Raw genomic sequence first — 19,097 nt, 5'->3', positions numbered from 1 at the left:
ATGTAACTAGTATCAGTCTTCATAATTGTATTTGAGTCATGATGTAATGTATTTGTCAAAAGAAAAGAAAAAAGAAAATTATTTGTAAAAGAAAACTTATTTATGAGCATGGGTTTCATGCTTTGTTTATTTTGAATCTAGGTCAAAGCACCCATTGTGTACTTCTAGGGTTTGTGTCATGAGTCATAGTCCTTGTCATCATGTAATAGACACTTCTTGGGCTTCTTATGTAATTGGTCATGTAAACCCTCATCCACCAAGTCGATTTGCCCTTCATCAAGTCAGCCTCTGTATGGGAGCTACAACCACTATAAATAGCAGTGCAACTCAACCTATTTGATTATCCAATCCAAGAATTCGATCTGCAATTGAAGGAGTGTGAAATAAGAAGAGAAAGGCGTGAAGGAAGCTATAATAACAAGGAGAAACTCTAAGCAAAGGAAGAGGAACCCTAACGAAGAAATTGAAGACCATTTTTCTCTTTCTTTCCCTCACACGTTCGAAGAATCTGAAGCTGCAGAAGGGCCAAAATCTGAGTTAGTTGCACTATTGAAGCAGTTTCACTTGAGTTGACTTTTGGAGTTTGGCTAATCATCTTGGGAGGCTGACTTGGTGGATTGGAGGTCTTTATCTTGGTCAAAAGGTCTTGGTTGTCTCATTTGATTTGGTTCCATAGAAGAGAATAGAATTTTTGGGTTTTCCCCAAGGGTTTTGCCCTGGATGAGAGCTTACATCCTGTGTCCTTGATCTTCAAGTTTACGTTTTGGTAGTTGCTTGATGATAAGAAGATAAAAGAAGACAAAGAAATTGAAGAAGAGGTAAAAGAAGATAAATAAATATCACAAGTAATTATCAAGATAAGGAAATCTTTCTGCCTTTCTGATTTTATAGCATGTCGTTCTTGCATATTCAAGACGCTAATGCAAGAATGGCGACTTGGGATATCAATGCCAATAATGGAAACCGGGAGGCTAGTCTGTAAGATTTCTCTTTTGTTTTTAATGTTTCTAAGGTGTCGTAGACTAGCCTTGCTCAATTAAAATTTGTAACCAAATGTTTTCCCTAGTTTAGAATCTCGTCTGTTTCATGCATTACATAATAATCAATCTGCAAGGAAAGAAAAGGTATGCATATTATTAATCTGATGCGATTTTCAGCATATAAATACATATTGATTACAAGGCAATATCAAGGATTTCAAAGCACCAAAGAATCATAACATAACAATAAATAGATATTCGAATTAGCCATTCAGATGGAGATGATATCTTTCCTTTGTATTCATTTAAATAGAAATGGAAGTACAAAGGACTTCTGTGTTACAAATCTGGAATCCTGTACACTAGAGGGGACAGCAATACTGCTCACTCTAGGCAGAAAGATAATCTCACAGTTGCTTCCCATGGCAGTGTCAAGATTGCTCACCTAAACCTTGTGTACATGATAAACCCTTTATGTGCTCAACGTGATAAAAACCCCTCATGTGCTTGACATAGAAAATATCTGTAACCCCACTCCCTCGTAGCAATCTCCTCCTACACCCCTCTTAGAGCAAAACGTCTCATATTAAACAGTAAACAACGAGTCCAAACACTGAAATGTTACGACTCATATTCTGAGTCTTACATTATTGTTTCGATGCATTTACACATTTACATATTTACAAGAGAGTAACTAAGTTCAACCATTTATATATTGTTTTATTTCCAATATATTCTCTTATTTAATACATGGAGAAATTAGTCCGTGATAAAATCACAATGTTGCAGGATATTTAGCCAATTTATGTTAGAAAAGTCGCCTGCTTTTTTTCCAGGTTTATAGTTTCAGAACAGTATTCTGTCTGTCGTTTTTCCATATAGGGCTGAGATATTATAGGGCATATCCCATGCTCCCACAACACAAGCCGTGTTTGTAATCTAAAGAATTTTATAATTATAATAGAATGATACCCTTACTTTTACTGATTAGAAAACAGTGAAGCATGTCCAGCAATTTCCCAATATCAAACTAATCACTAGGAAATTCTTACAATGATACCCACAGTATTACAAACAATATACTAAGTGCTTTTTCAATTTTTATTCATCACACTTGTTCACTAAACAATTATCCTCTCATGGTTTAGTGACTAGTCCAGAAAACTTGTAACTTATGTCTTCATTGTGCACTGAATAGTATACGATCATCCATTTCCCTACGCAGGTGCCTTTAAATGTACAACACATTTGTAAAATTACGTGGTGATATGCCTTGACTGCAACTGTAGTACAACTCTTAAAGCATACTAAACACGGAGAGTCGCAAACAAAAAAAACTGAGATAAAAATTTAGTTAAATGTATATTGTCAAGTGACAAGAATCTATAGTGGCAATGGTGGTAAGGTATAGGGAACAATTTTCTGATATCGAGGCATTCACTAAAGCTCTTTCTGTGGGAATAACCAAAAGGATTACAATAAGTGGATCTTTCTAACCTGCAATTCAACAATCCTAGAAGCCCTTTCTGCCTAGAACCACAAAACCTACTTCCGGACAAAAAAGAATCTCAGCAGTACAACACAATCTACAGATTGTGGCATAGTCTCCTGTGGTCATACAGCATTATGCAAATGGCACACTCTCAAATACAAAAAAGTTATCTTTGAACATCCAGAAAAATATCAGAAAAATGCTAAATAAAATAGAGACCAGTGATATCTAAATACAATGTTCAAAAAAAGAAGACGATGCTGATAATAACTTCTTTTAAAATGGTATACTGTTTCTCCAATGAACAAGCTCATTCCATATGGTTTACTCTAGCCCATCGGTCAACAAATAACCTCCAAAAACCATAAATGTATTTAGTTTTGGTTTACTCTGGGGGGATAACCAAAAAGATTATAATAAGCGATCTTTCTAACATGCTGCTTAACAATATAGAAGCCCTTTCTGCCCACAGCCACAAAACCTACTTCCAAAGGAAAAAGAATAACAGCAATAAAACACAATCTACAGATTGTGGCATAGTCTCCTGTGATCATACAGCAGTATGCAAGCGGTAGACTCTCAAATACAAAAATTTATCTTTGAACATTCAGAAAAATATTATTATCAGAAAAATGCTAAATAAAATAGAGACCAATACTTATCTAAATACATTGTTTCAAAAAAAAAAAGATGATGCTGATAATAACAGCAACTTAGTGTAAAATGGTATACAGTTTCTCCTATGAACAAGCTCATTCCATATGGTTTAATCTGGAGTCTGGACCAACGGTCAACAAATAACCTCCAAAAACCATATATGCATTTATCTCTGTCAGAGGAATTGAGAGGATAGATTAGGCTAACATACAGCTGATTTAAGAACAGTTTTTTTACTCTTGTTTTTGCGAACCGATTTGTCCCTTCCACGCTTATTATAAAGCCTCTCCAAGACATACCTTGCCTCGCACTGAGGAAAGTTGCTAAGGTCATAATAATGAGGGGCGATATCTATCAGCCTGTAACAATGGGGTGACCGTGAAATTGTAAGACGGAAATGACTTTGCTTACAAAAGTAAGATCAACACATCAAAAGCAACAATGAGATAGTATGCACTTACCACTCTCCTCGAACATCAGTGACCATACGAATGAAATTACTACTTGTCAACACATACTCATTGTATAGGACCCATTCTGGCTTGTGATCAACACAGGTTGAAGGATGCAACTGAACAATCTGTGTATTGTAAATCAGGATAAACAATCATAACAAAAGGAATGAAAACAAAGTTCAGAACATGTGCATAGGATAGAAAACAAAATTCACACTTGCAATTAACTTCATAAGATCATATTAATCAAAAAAATATTCACACCTGATTGTCTTTTACTGTGAGATACTGTCCACTCCGCTCTCGGTGAGCCACCTGCATGAAATAGCCTGCGAGCATTGCCTTCCTTAAATTAGGATAGTACTCGTGACTTTTAAAATCAGTGCTACACAACTTAAGGTTGTGTCTTGTCATGATGCGAGTTAACTGCTGTCTAACATTGTTGGCAACTTTGAGAGCCCTTGAATTTATAAAATTTTCGTAGCACCAATTTGGATCTTCATCTGCAAAACCAGTACGAGGAAAAGTTGGAATCAACAACAAAGAATACAAAAGCATTTAGCATGTGCATGACCAAGGTTTATGGTAGGGGAGGAGGGCAAGGTTCAGGTATGGGTGCAAGATATCTACCAAATTTAGAGGGACAAGGGGCAGGAATGAAGGAAAAAATATTTAAAAAAAAATTAATTAATTTTTAGTGCATACAAGCTTCAGAAAAAACAAATTAGTGCATACACAATTTGTGCAAATAAAAACAAAAAACTATACTCAACTAGCTTAAATCAATCTTAACCAAAAATCTATCGAGCACAAAGAAGGAACAAATTCCTCGAGATGCAAACCTCAAGTTAATCCCTCAAAGAAATTTGTACCATGAAGGATTTGATCCCTCTCAAGAGTCAATACTTGATATATCCCGGGCAAAGATGGATCTAGATTCTCAACAAGTTATATTTGCCTCAGTGGTCTTCTTGACCTCTACACGCAGTGCAATTTAATTCGATGAAACATTCAGAGGAGGTAGCCATGAAGTTGCTGATCATTGTGTCTGTCAAATCCAAATGTCCTCCGAAGCTGCAGAAGCCCTGAATCCAAATCCCTCTATGAACAAGCAGTAGCAGTTTTGCTTATTTAACTATCTGAAATGTTGTTATTCCAATTTATGTTTGTTAAGTTGCAGAGATACATAATAAAGGTTATTATTTAGACTCCTAAGATTAATATATAAAGATATTTTTTAGAATCTTCTTGCAATCTACATGCAGTGCAATTTCATTCAATGAAACATTCAGAGGAGGTAGCCATGAAGTTGCTGATCATTGTGTCTGTCAAATCCAAATGTCCTCCGAAGCTGCAGAAGCCCTGAATCCAAATCCCTCTATGAACAAGCAGTATAAGTTTTGTTTATTTGACTATCTGAAATGTTATTATTCCAATTTATGTTTGTGAAGTTGCAGAGATATAGATGAAGTTATTTTTACGGTTTTTAAGCATAACGACCATAAATAGTTATGTTTAAAAAATGTAAAAATAACATCATCTATATCTCTGCAACTTCACAAAAATAAATTGGAATAATAACATTTCAGATAGTTTAGTCTTCATAATTTTCATTGTACTTGTATCATTATGTATTTTATGTAAAAAGCAAAAAGAAGAAAAAGAGAAAAAGAAAATTTTTATTTTTTTCATTTGTTAAGCATGTTCTTCATGCTTCTAGGATTTGTTGAGTTGAAGAGTCAAATTCCTATTTGGACTGATTGTAAAGAACAAAGAAAAAATAATTTTTGAAAATGTAATTTGAGTAAAATCACCTCAAGAAGCCAACTCGGCCCTCCTGGATGACAAGTCGGCTCATTGAAAGGATGTGTCTTTTTGCATGTTGGAACAACTCTATATTGGCATATATCCTACTCCAATTCGGCCAAGCAATTCAGTGCTCTTTCTGTGATAACTTCTGAGGTATAAATGTGTAAATTTCAGAGGCTAAAGAAGTGTGAGTTCCTGAGGTCTTACATCTGCAAATTGATGTGAGTTTTCTGTTAAGTTGATGCAACCTTCCTGTGCAAAAATAATCTCAAACGATTCTGGTCTTCTGTGGAAAGATAACTTGAGATAAGAGCGAAATTTTGTGGCATAGACTGATGCTATTTTCTGTGACTGAGATTGATGGATTTGGAGGACTTGACTTGGCATCTTGGAGGTTGACTTTGGGTCTTGGATTTCTCACTTTGATCTGATTCTGTAAGAAGAGAATTTTTTTCCTGGGCTTTCCCCTTGGAGGTGTTTTGCGGCTTGCCCTAGCTTGGAGCCTACATCTTTATGTTCTTTTGTCTTCTGTAATCTTCATGTTATGTATTTTTGGTAATTGCTTGATGAAAAAAGAAAATATAAATATAATAAATAAGCCAACAAATTCACAAGTAATTATCATGACAGAAATCAATCTTAATTCTTAAGCCTCCAGATTTCTCAACATAGTATCAGAGCAAAGGTGGTTTGAAGAAGGAGGCCTGAAGATCACTCTGTTGGCATTTGGATCAAAGATTTCTAAGGGAGCTCGTCTATTCTCTGTGCCATGGTTTGTTCCTCGGTTTGTATTTCAGTGACTACTGTGACAGAGCATGCATTTCCTTTGTAGTTTGAATTTACTATAGCTCACTGTGGCTCGCTATCACAGTGGTTTGTTGTCTCTGCGGATTAAACAAAATTCTGGACTCGGATTCATCTTAACTTTGGCTCACAACACTACATATCTCTGTGGTTCGTTCTATACTCCAGAAGCTCATTGTGGCACGCCTTAGTGGCATATGAATCTAGCATTTCTCTACACTCTGTGATGGATCGTGTCTGAAACAACTCACACCTGTAAAGGTTTGGATCTGTATATATATCTCTACTGAATCACATTCCACAGGGGCATCATTTTTCTTTAGGGCAACATACAATGGCTCATATGTTCAACTATGGCTCGTATCTCCGGTGAGGATCGCACTCTATATTTTAATGGCTCGAATTTCTATTAAATGGCCTGTATCTCTGTGGATTGTATTACTTACAATAAATTGTGTTAAAAAATGACAACAAATAAAGATTGTTACAAATGTAATTACCTTAGTAATTTGGTTTTACCGTTTTGACGATTGTGTACCCACAGGAAGTTATGTAATGAAGTCTTCATGTTAAAATGATGTTGCCCGAAAGGCTTGATATAATGTCGGAGAGTCATCTTTTATCTTGAATAATAAGAATTCCAATCCCTTGCCCTATGGAAGTTTCCTTGACACACTGTCAAGGTTTTACCTCGTAAATTATTGTGTCTATTATATGAATTCAGTTTCTTGTTTTCTCCATAAATTTCTTTCTTGTTTATGCAATTTATGGGCTCAAATACCAAAAAATGGTATCAGAGTGAGGAGCGTGAGGGCCATGAAATCAGAGGAATGTGGGATCATATGGTATCTGCACAAGTTTAATTTATTAAGATGAGAATTGCCGTTGAAATAAGAGCCGATTAAACGAGTCAAACCACCAAATATCCTAAGCTATGTTGCACTGGTTTTGGGGACAGGGGAACGGCGGGGACTGGAGAACCGAACGGCTAGAGCGCACCCCCAAATTTTCAAGGGCTGGGGAGTTGGGGACGACAATATATATATATGTGTGTGTGTGTGTGTGTGTGTGCAGAATTTAATATTAACATTTGTAGTTGTTTCAAGCTAGTATTATGCACAACCCTTACACTCGCCAATTAAAATCTCAAACAATTTGAAAAGGGGTTAAGTGACATTCCATTATTGGCCACTAGACATGAGATTTAGCTTTAGGAAACTTAAGTGTAACTACTTTAAATTTGTAATAAGGTCCATGAACAATCTATCAAAGAGAATTGTCTTTATATTAGTTTATTTTCCTCATATTTCTTGTTAATGATGACTATGTTAAACACAAAAGGCATTCCCTTTTCAATAGGTTTTGCAAACTTTTATAGTTGTGTTGAAAGTCATTATAAAATAATTTGGTTTTCTAATGATATTAAATTCATATTTCATATTAAAAAGGGGTTTGAATAGGAATTTATTTAAACATTTAATACTCAATCCAATTCACAACTATCTGATCGTTTTCACAATGCTTGGGGTTGGGATGATGGAAGCACTGAACTTGAATGAGTCCTCGAAACCCACATACAATATGTAAAAGTTGAGATGATCCTAAGAAAGAACAAGAAAAATAACCACAAGGATCATCTTTTTAAAAAGTTGTATTTTCTATTTTCTTGACATGGAGGGTGCTTTTTGTAATTTTACCATTGAAATTCCAATATCTAAATCATTAGAAATCCAAAATGAAACCCATCATACAAAACCCATGTTTTGAGCTGCAACTTGTACAAAAAAATTAGATTCAATGCATTCCAAAAAAAATGAATAGGAAAAATGATCATATTGTTCAATCATCAATGTCCATGATTGTCAAAACTGAAGCTCTGTGCTTGGATTATCCCTAAAACCTTCCCAAAAGAATTCCTGAAATCTGCACAGAAAACCCTTGAAAATTGTCAAAAACATCCCTAAAATCTGTCTGGAAAGTCTTGGGGATGGTTAGCAAGTCCCCAACAGTTTGGGGACGTTTCCTAAGGGTCCAAAAGTCCCAGGAATGCAGGGACGCAAGGTACGTGAGTATTTTTGTGGGGGACAGGTCCCTGTGCAACATAGATCCTAAGTCAGATACAAGCAAAGATCTGTCGGGCCGCCAGTAGAGACGTGGAACCGTTTCTATTTTTTGGCACCCGTACTAAAAGTTAAAGTCAAGCCGCCGGTGCAGAAAAACGGAAAGCTTGATTAATCTCTAGAGGAGTCTATTAGATGCTGACGTTTTTGAAACCAAATGCTGCAAAAATTTTGAAGGCCCACAGGGAGTCACTGTCTAATTGAAAAGACTACTGAGTGGAGCCACCAGTGAAGCTGTTAAAATTTGAGGGGATGCAGGGAGCCTTTCTCTTTGTGAAGCCGCCAGGGCTGTCTCCGATATTGAAGATCCTTGAGGAGCAGCCATAGAAGAGCTGAGACTGCAGAGGAGTCTCAGAATTGAAAATTACCGCCAAACCATAAGTTGTTGGTGTCAAGAGTGCAGATAGCGCTGAAGAAATCTAAGGCAGCAGAGGGAACAAAGGTGGTATTTTTTAATAACCTAGCAGAGTTTCATTGCTAATGTGGTATCTCTGAAGATTTTTTTTTTTAAATGGAAGAATTATTTTGAGAATTTGCTGTTGAAAAGAAGTAGGGTTTCTAAAGATTTAGTGGAGTCATTTAAAAAAAAAAATCTGGGTTTACATTTTTTTCTGGTTTTTTGAGTTTGGATTTCTGTAAAAAAGAAGGGGGTAGGGTTTTCTGTTTGAAGAAGAAACAATAAAATTATTTGGGAATTTTAAAACAAGAAGCATATTTTTATTAAAAACCCTAGTTGAAAACCCAGAAGCAAGAAAATTCAAAAATCAAGGCCCACAGGGAGTCACTGTCTAATTGAAAAGACTACTGAGTGGAGCCACCAGTCTAATTGCCTGAAGCTGTTAAAATTTGAGGGGATGCAGGGAGCCTTTCTCTTTGTGAAGCCACCAGGGCTGTCTCCGCTATTGAAGATCCTTGAGGAGCAGTCATAGAAGAGCTGAGACTGCAGAGGAGTCTCAGAATTGAAAATTACCGCCAAACCATAAGTTGTTGGTGTCAAGAGTGCAGATAGCGCTGAAGAAATCTAAGGCAGCAGAGGGAACAAAGGTGGTATTTTTTAATAACCTAGCAGAGTTTCATTGCTAATGTGGTATCTCTGAAGATTTTTTTTTTTTAATGGAAGAATTATTTTGAGAATTTGCTGTTGAAAATAAGTAGGGTTTCTAAAGATTTAGTGGAGTCATTTTTAAAAAAAAAATCTGGGTTTACATTTTTTTCTGGTTTTTTGAGTTTGGATTTCTGTAAAAAAGAAGGGGGTAGGGTTTTCTGTTTGAAGAAGAAACAATAAAATTATTTGGGAATTTTAAAACAAGAAGCATATTTTTATTAGAAACCCTAGTTGAAAACCCAGAAGCAAGAAAATTCAAAAATCAAATTAAGAGAAAACCCTAGCTGAAAGCAGAAATTTAAAAGGGAAGAAAACCCTAGGTGAAGGATTCTTTTTTTTGGGACCTTTGAAAGAACCCGTGGAGGTGGAGAACCAACAAATCCCGTACTTTCAGTTTCCACAATGCAAATTTGAGGTGGATAAGTTCATCGGTAGATACAATTTTGCATTGTGGAAACTGAAAGTATCAGATTTGTTGGCGCAACAAGGGTTAGAAAGAGATCTACTGGCATGATAAATTTGGAATGGGAGGACTTGGATGCCCGAGCTCTCAGTACCATCAGGTTGTGCCTAGCAGATAAAGTTCTCTACAACATTGTTGAAGAAACCTCAGCAGCAAATTTGTGGGGTAAATTGGAAACTTTGTACATGACCAAGTCTTAACCAACATAATTTATTTGAAGAGGGAGTCGTAGTCCCCGATGAAGGAGGGCAATAAAATTACAGAACACTTAAATGTATTTAATACACTTATTTGCCAATTGACTGATATGAATGTCAAATTTGAAGAAGAAGATAAATCCATTACTTTGTTATGCTCCTTGCCCGAGTCTTTGGATCATTTGGTGGTTTCTATCAGTTTGAGCACAACTAAATCTTTAGAATTTGATTAAAGATGTATGGAGGAGTCTAGCATTGAAACTTCCACGCCAGAAGCTATGGTAACCAAAGGCCGGTCCAGGGAGAGAGGAGAAAACGTAAGAAGTTCTTCCAGATCAAAGTCAAGAGGCAAGAAGTGTAAAGCCAAATGTTGGTTCTGCAACAAAACATGGCATCTCAAAAAGCATTGTTGGAAAATATAAGAGTCTGGAGAAAACCCAAAGAAGGAAGCAAATCAAGTCGAGTCAAATATGATTAATGAAGTTTTGTCCGCTGAATCAGGTATGATAGATGAAGCTTTATCAAATTGCAATGTTTCTCAGCATTCTGAAGATTGGTTGTTAGATTCCGGCACTCCTCATCATCACATGAGTCTGCACAAAAACTAGTTCACTTCATATCAAGCTGTGAATCGTTGTTCTGTGTTTATGGGTAATAATGTATGTTGTCAAACTATTGGGGTGGGAAATGTCAAAATTAAAATGTATGATGGTACGATTAGAACATTGATTGATGTTAGACAAGTATCTGAGTTGAAAAAAATTGATTCCTTTGGGAGTATTGGACTCAGAAGGTTATGAGTTTACAGGTCAAGGTGGAGTGTTGAGACTTTCAAAGGGTGCTCTAGTTGTTATGAAGGCAGAGAAGATCATAAACCTTTACAAACTTAAAGAAAGTACTCAAGTCAATGAGGCAACGACTGTATCTGAGAAGGCAGGAGAAGATATTCGCATATGGCATCAAACGTTGGGTCACATGAGCGAGAAGGGCCTTCAAGTACTAATGAATCACAAATTACTTCCTAATTTGAAATCATTGAGTTTGGATTTTTGCAAACATTGTGTATATGGAAAACAATGTAGACAAAAATTTAAAGTTGGTAGTCATAATAGTAAAGAAATTTTGGATTATATTCATTCTGATCTTTGGGGACCATCTCCTACAATATCTTATGGAGGTGCATCTTACTCCATAACATTTATCGATTACTACTCAAGGAAATTTTGGGTTTATATGTTAAAAAGAAAATTTGATGTATTTAATGCTTTTAAATAATTTAAAGCTATGGTGGAAGAGAAACAGGCAATACAGTTAAATATTTAAGAACTGACAATGGCAATGAATTCACTTCCTTAAAATTTGAACAATATTGCAAGAATGAAGGGATTGTTAGACATAAAATTGTTGTCTATACTCCTCAAGAAAATGGCACTGCTAAACATATGAACATGATTATTATGGAGAGAGCCAGAAGCATGATCAACAATGTTAATCTGCAAAAGGAGTTGTGGGCAGAAGCAATATCCACTGCTTGTTATTTGGTAAACAAATCACCTTAGTTGCTATTAATTGTAAAAATTTTGATGAAATTTGGTCGGGTCAGTCTTGTGATTATTCATATTTAAGAATTTTTTATTGTAATGCCTATGCTCTTATTCCAAAGAATCAATGTCTATGTTAAACCCAAAAGAAAAATGTTATGTCTTTTTTGGGTATGACAATGTTGTGAAAGGATACAAGTTGTGGGATCCTTCTTTGCATAAGATAGTCATTAGTAGAGATGTAACGTTTGATGAATCTTCTCTTCTAAAATCAGATGTTGAATAAATCGAACAGGATTAAGTATTGTCGAATCAACAAATTCAGTTGGAGACTCAACCTTTTTCAAAAAGTCAAAAAGAGGAAGAAAAATCTGAAGAAAAAGGTGAAGAAGATGTAAAGGAAACTGTAGAAGTTCAGGAACTAGCTCAACAACCAGTCACTCTTAGGAGATCTACAAGGGAAAGAAGAACACCCAAGAGGTATGAAGATTTTGCTTCATCTGTTGCATTGATTACTAAAGATGGGGAAGCTTCTTGTTATTAGGAAGCAATGGGTGATGCGGCTAATGAAAAATAGAAGAAGGTTATGGATGAGGAAATGGATTCCTTAGCCAAGAACAAAAACTGGGATCTTGTAGAACTTCCTAAAGGAAGAAGTGTTGTCGGATGTAAATGGGTCTTCAAATTGAAGCAAAATGTTGATGGAAGTATTGAAAGATATAAGGCGAGGCTAGTAGCAAAAGGGTACTCTCAGGTAGAAGGTATTGACTTTCATGAGATTTTTTCACCAGTCGTAAAACTTGTTTCTATTCGTACTATGTTAGCACTAATTGCATTACTTGACCTTGAGTTAGAACAGTTAGATGTTAAAACAACTTTTCTTCATGGAGATTTGGATGAAGAGATCTATATGGAACAACCAAAAGGTTTTGTACAAGATCGCAAGAGAGTATTAGTTTGCAAGCTTAGGAAATCATTGTATGGCTTGAGGCAGTCTCCCATGCAATGGTACAAGAAGTTTGACTCCTTCATGGTGAACCAGAACTTCACTAGAAGTGAATATGATAGTTGTGTGTACTTTAAAAGTTTCAATGCCATATTCATTATCTTGTTTTTGTATGTTGACGATATGCTTATTAGATATGTGAAGACAGAAAAGAAAGAATGGCATTTATAGGCGTTTTCTGTAAGGGTTTAGGGTAAAACCCTAGAATTTACTGCAGCACTTTGCAGGCACCTGGAGCTGGGTACCCGACGACCGACAGTTCCGCTCACCGTTTCCATTGCAGCCACGCACGTCTCTTTCCGCTGTCGGTTACTGCTTGCACCATGGGAGATACGATGGAAGTCGAGGAACTTGATTTTTCCGAGGACCCTTACCCTGACCGTGTCATTTTTGGAAACCCTAACCTCTCCGCGCTGGCATCTGGCTCTACTCTCCCGTCCGACCCTGCTCCAACTATTTCGTCGCCGGTGGTTTCCTTTCCGGGGCACTGTACTGCTCCTCTGTACATTGGGTCGCTTTCCATTGGATTGCCCTCCGTTATCACCTGGTACACTGCACATACTTACCACAAACACTCCTCCATCACCCTCTTTTGATCCCCATCCATCCATCTCGACTTTCTTCACCGCGCCGCCTGAAGTCATCCACGCATCTGAGGTTCCAAACCCTCCCTCTTCTGCACACTCACCGTCGGGATGCTTTGAGACCCCTGCGGTAAAGGTAAAGTCTGTGAAAAATACCCCTTTGGAAGGTTCACCTGATCCGTTGGCAGATCACCCATCTGCACCTCGTACAGGGAAGCGAAAGACAAAGTGTGTGAAGGCGACTTCAAAGGACATCACCATCCGGTTTGGCGAGACCTCTGCTATTGGGGAAGTGGCATATATGGCCAACACAGTACTCGTGGGACATGTTCGCGGCAGAGCTTATTCGGCTGTCAGACTCACTCTATGGGTCCGGGAGATTTGGGGTGGAATGCTTAAGGAACTGCCCGAGGTGCAGGTCTTACCCAGGGGCTGGTTTGCCCTACATTTTGCGAAAGAAAATTACACGGATTTGGTCCTCGCCAGGTACTGGCACATTGAGATGGCGCTGGTACTTCTCAAGAGATGGAGCCCCCTCTTCGATCCAGAGAGAGAGCAAATTGGGGCTGGGCCACTCTGGGTGCGCTTGCCAGGGCTCCCATTACAGTACTGGTGCGAGGAGGTCTTCATCAGGATCGGGAATGCCCTCGGTACCTACCTGGACCATGATCAAACTTTTGTGCAATCAAAGAATAGAACCCTTGCTCGCATCTTGGTCCACTTGGATACGCGCGAGGGATTGGAGGAGAAAATTACACTTCAATGGGGGAAATTCACCAGGGTCCAGATCCTGGACTACGAGGGAGTTCCCTTCCGTTGTCGGCGATGTCACAGGGTGGGTCACATCTTCAAAGACTGCCCTCTCATCAAGAAATCAGAGGACCCTCCAAAGGCGTCACCAGCTCCTTCCAGGATTGACTCGTCGGTCGTGCAGCGCTCTCCTGTTCCGGGCCCATTTCCCCCAGCCAGCAACCCCCTCCCAAAGTCGGTGGACGAAGTGCACAGATCAAACTCGCCTCCACTCACCAGATCTCGGGCGGCTGCTGAAGCTGCAAAAGCATCGGGTATTCCTCTGACCTCTCTATCTCCTTCAATTGCATTTTGCACATCTTTTGTTCCACCTTCCATTATCACTTTTGTGGCTCACTGCACTATGGCTACTCCTCCCTCTATTGCCACCGCTGCACCCTCATTACAATCATTATCCACATCCTCCTCTCCATCTTCCAACAGGATTTCATCATCTCATCACTATAATCTTCACTCCCGTACCCTATCTAGCGGTACTCCGGTACATCTTGCTGGCTTGGGACTCACCCTACCCGGCTCGGCTTCTTTGACTACGCAGGGGGAGGAAATCAGACCTCTCCAAAGCCATCAAACGAGCAGGGGTTGAGGTCGCCTCTGGCCGTCAATCCACTCTCGATGGGGTTCTTAGAGCATTGAACACCCCGGGTAGGGTTCCCCCATGAAGTGTCTATCATTCAATTGCAGAGGCATGGCTAGTGCCTCCAAGAAACTAGCCCTGCGCAGACTCTTTGAGGTTGAACCTATTGACATTATCTTGCTCCAAGAAACCCTAGGTGAGGCTGATCACATTACCAGCTCCCTAAAATCTATTTTACCAGGATGGAACTTTATGGCAATGGATGCAGTAGGGAGATCAGGGGGCCTTGCCATTGGATATAAGCCCCATTCCATCAGAGCTTTAGCATCTTGGGGAGGCCACGGATTCATTGGATTAGATTTTTTTCGATAGAGCTTGGCATTAACCTAAGGGTTGTAAACATATATGGCCCCTGTCAACAGAGGGAGCATTTCTGGCAGCACCTGCTTGATCTCACGATTTTCTCCCCTGATCACATCATCCTAGGAGGCGATTTCAATTTCTCCCTGGGTTTTGGTGAATCTTGGGGGTCTATGGCTCAAGTGGATTCTATTTTGGGGTACATGTCAAACCTCCTGGAGCAGCACAACTTAGTGGATGTCCCCATGAATAAACCTCTTCCTACTTGGCGGAACAGAAGGGTGGGTGAGGCTGCACTTGCTCGAAGATTAGATAGGTTCCTATTGAAGGTCCCCCTCATGCAGCATCTGCATCACTACAAGCAATGGGTCGGTTCAGGGGGCATTTCGGATCACTCCCCCATTTATCTGGAGGTGTCTGGTCCTCATCCTAAACCTAAAGCCCCTTTCAAATTTAACCATGTGTGGTTACAGGACCCTGCATACATTAACATGGTTTCAGAATTCTGGGCTGCAAACCCGATTGATAGATATGACTCCTTGGCTAAAGGCTTCTGCCATAACCTGTCTCAGCTCAAACATCTTTCTATTAATTGGGCAAAAGAGAAACACCAGAGGGAGGATTCGCTACTATCTCACATCGAATCTGAGCTGAGCTCTCTGCTGGATGAGCGAAGCCTGGGGTTTATATCAGCAGAGGACAAATCACATTTGATTGAGCTAGAGAATCAGAAGGCTAAGATCTTGAAGGAGCGAGAGGAATCTTTGAGACTCAGAAGTAGGGCCATATGGTTGAAAGCAGGTGATGACAATACTAGATTCTTTCAGAATTATGCAAAAGGTAGGAAGGTAACAAACACCATATGGAACTTACCTCTACCAGAGGGTGGAGTTGTTGATACTTTCAACAAACTCTCCCATCTCGGCTCTACACATTTCAGGAATCTATACAAAAACCCACCTAGTTCAAATCTGGCTGATATCATCAATGTGGCCAGACATTTCCCCAGATTCGTTAATGAGGATGAGGCCGAGGAATTATGTGCACCTGTGACTGCAGGAGAACTCGAAGGAACGTTGAAATGGTTCAAAAAGGACAAGAGCCCGGGACCGGATGGGTGGACCATAGAATTCTATCTTGCGTTCTATGACCTACTGGGGCATGATCTATTGAAAGTTGTGGAAGAATGCAGATTGTCCGGATCGCTGTACAATGCTATCAATTCGACTTTTATTGCCCTCATACCAAAATCTGATTCCCCATCCTCCTTCAATGACTATAGGCCCATTTCATTATGCAATTGTTTGTACAAAATCATCTCCAAGATCATTGCAAACCGACTCCGCCCTATTCTATCTCGTCATATTGCCCCCCAGCAATTTGCCTTTCTTGAACATCGCCAGATTCATGAAGCCATTGGCTCGGCCCAGGAGGCAATTCATTCGATCTGGACTAAACATCATAAGGGCATTATTCTTAAGATTGATCTGGCAAAAGCTTTTGACCGTGTCAGCTGGCTTTACATTAAGATGCTTCTTATTCATCTGGGCTTTCCCCATGGATTCATCACCTGGATTATGGCTTGTATTACCTCCCCTACATTCAGTGTTCTTAGACAACGCTGCCCTCTCTCTCCCCTCCTCTTTTTGATCGTCATGGATGGGCTTAGTCGCTTGCTTGCATCGGCTAAGCGTGATGGAAATCTTTGTGGTCTCAAGATATCTGATGCCTGTTTCCTCACCCATCTGCTTTTCGTGGATGATGTCCTCATCTTCCTGGATGGGAGTATTCGGGACTCTCTTACTTTCTCCAAGATTCTCTCTCTTTTCTCGGCGGCTACTGGGATGTTAGCTAATCACACAAAATCTACCATAACTTTAGCTCGAACTTCCATCCAGGAGTCTCAACTTGCCCACCAGCATTTCCCTTATTGTATCATACCCCTGGACAGGGGTTTCAAATACTTGGGTTTCTGGATAAAGCCTCTTAGTCAGAAAATTGCAGATTGGGTTTGGCTTGTCACCAAACTGGAGAAAAGGCTTTCAATCTGGAGTCTCAGATACTTATCTAGAGCTGGCAGGCTTGTTCTTATCAAATCTGTTCTTGAGGCCACACCGGTTTTTTGGATGGCACTTGCATGGATCCCCAGGAACATTTTGGCTCGTCTACAACAACTTTGTAACAGATATCTTTGGAATGGAAATCAAGACAAAAAGATTTTTGCATGGGTGAGCTGGAACAAGATTGCTCTACCAAAGAAATGGGGAGGCTGGGGTCTAAAAGATCTTCCTCTATTTGCACAAGCCCTTGCTGCAAAAATGGGCTGGACTCTGCTGACAGGACAAAATCTATGGACTACTATCACATATCATAAGTATATATGGCCTCAGCAAATCATGGACTGGGTTCGATTGCCGAGCTGGCCCAAATCTGGCATTTCATCAGTCTGGAAGGCACTTTTACATTCCCTGCCTCACATCAGGGACAATCTCGTCTGGAGAATCAACGATGGTTCATTGGCCCGCATTGGTTTGGATCCATGGTCTGGAGGTGGTGGTAGGTATCAGCTGTCTAGAGACCTCATACAGCATCTTCATTCCCAAGAGATCAAGGTGATTGCAAATATCGTGGACCCTCAGAACACCAACATCTTCTCCCAAGGATGGAAATCAGCCTTGCAGCTTGACTTACCACCACATTGGCACCAGGAATGGCATGAATACATTTCTGCATTATGCGAATCACACATCAGGATAAAAGAGGGACCAGACGAACTCATCTGGTGTCTTGCGGAGAATGGTACATACTCTCCAAAGACTAGATATCTAACCTTGATCTCCCACAAGCAACCGGAGCAGACCACTTTCTGGTGGAAGAGTATATGGAAATTAACATCGCCTCCTCGGACCAGATTGTTCTTTTGGTGTATACTCAGAGACAAAGTCCCCACAGGAGAGTCCCTCACCCATCGATCCTTTCATGGACCGAGCTGGTGTATTTTGTGCAAAAACTCATCTGAATCGACCCACCATCTATTTCTGAAATGCACATCTCTGATTAACCTCTGGCAAAATATCTCCACTTCCATCCATTTTTTTGGGCATTGGGAAGGCGAAGATATCGGCAGTGCATGGGAAGTTTGGTACAATCAACATCGGGGTTCAAAGTTACAGAGTCTTCCTCTGATCATCAGCTGGCATATTTGGCTGGCGCGGAACCGTTCTATTTTTGACAACAGACCTGTGTGTTGGCCTCACATCATTGCTTGTATTATATCAGCTTATAATGAGATGCCTGAACCTCATCAACCTCGACCCCGGAGGCCACATGCCCCAACACCCATTGATAAAAACATACCTTGGGCATTCTTCGATGGCGCGGCACAACAGCATGGATGTGGTGGTGGTTTCATCTTTTACTTAAATGATCAGCATTATTTTAAAGTAAAGATGGGACTAGGAGCTGGAACTAACAATTATGCAGAACTCATTACCCTACGTCACCTCCTGCATTTCTCTTTGGGACATAATTGCATGAGTTTAAATATTTTTGGGGACTCAAAGATCATTGTGAATTGGTTCAATAATATTACTGTCTGTCACACACACACACTCAGTAATATATTGGATGAAGTAAATATATTCAAAGCACAATTTAACACCATCTCATGCAATCACATTTACAGGGAACATAACAGCTGTGCTGACGGGCTATCCAAGGAGGCCACGGCACTTCCCAGAGGAGAGTGGATGATCCAGGAACAGCGAGGGACAAATGAATACTGCTACTATCATCGGCCATACATAGATCAAAACTACCACAGGGCCGAGAGCCCTTGATCACTTGTTTTTTGTAATTTTTTGAGCAATATATTTTGACAAACTCTGTATATACTTTTTCAGGTTATATTTATGTGTTTAATGCCCTGCGTGGCATATGTACAGTCATATATCAGACTCCTATTATTGAAATGAACACCCTGCATGGTGAAGAAAGCTCAGAGTAGCAAAAAGATTTTTGGTGAACTCATAAATTTTGACCGAGCCCTCAGTGGCTAGAAGGACACAGCATATGCAAATAGCATCTACAACATGTAATTTTTCAAAGTTAATGAAAGATTACGATTTTTCCAGTGGG

The 19,097-nt window shown here is 39.5% G+C and overlaps 1 protein-coding gene across 2 annotated transcripts in view; it reads right to left on the bottom strand.

Moving 5' to 3' along the window:
* Window positions 1-3,046: 3,046 nt before the first annotated feature.
* Window positions 3,047-19,097, bottom strand: part of LOC149178570 (putative pre-mRNA-splicing factor ATP-dependent RNA helicase DEAH2) — a 61,750-nt gene continuing 45,699 nt past the window's right edge. The window contains exons 5-7 of one of the 2 annotated variants that reach the window (XM_089420384.1): window positions 3,849-3,913; window positions 3,591-3,709; window positions 3,047-3,488 (exon numbers count right to left, since the gene is read on the bottom strand). In XM_089420384.1, the coding sequence (XP_089276510.1) occupies window positions 3,332-3,488; window positions 3,591-3,709; window positions 3,849-3,913 (341 nt within the window). In that variant the 3' untranslated portion in view covers window positions 3,047-3,331. Of the gene's footprint in view, window positions 3,489-3,590; window positions 3,710-3,848; window positions 4,088-19,097 lie in introns of both variants that reach the window. The other variant, XM_089420383.1, reaches the window with a different exon arrangement.

Source organism: Pinus tabuliformis, chromosome 4_1 (genome assembly GCF_031772625.1).
Source record: "Pinus tabuliformis cultivar Carrire ecotype Pingquan chromosome 4_1, CPIR1, whole genome shotgun sequence".
NCBI classification, from domain to species: Eukaryota; Viridiplantae; Streptophyta; class Pinopsida; order Pinales; family Pinaceae; genus Pinus; species Pinus tabuliformis.
Note: the sequence above shows the minus strand (reverse complement) of the source record. Positions and strands in the feature narration are given on the sequence as shown.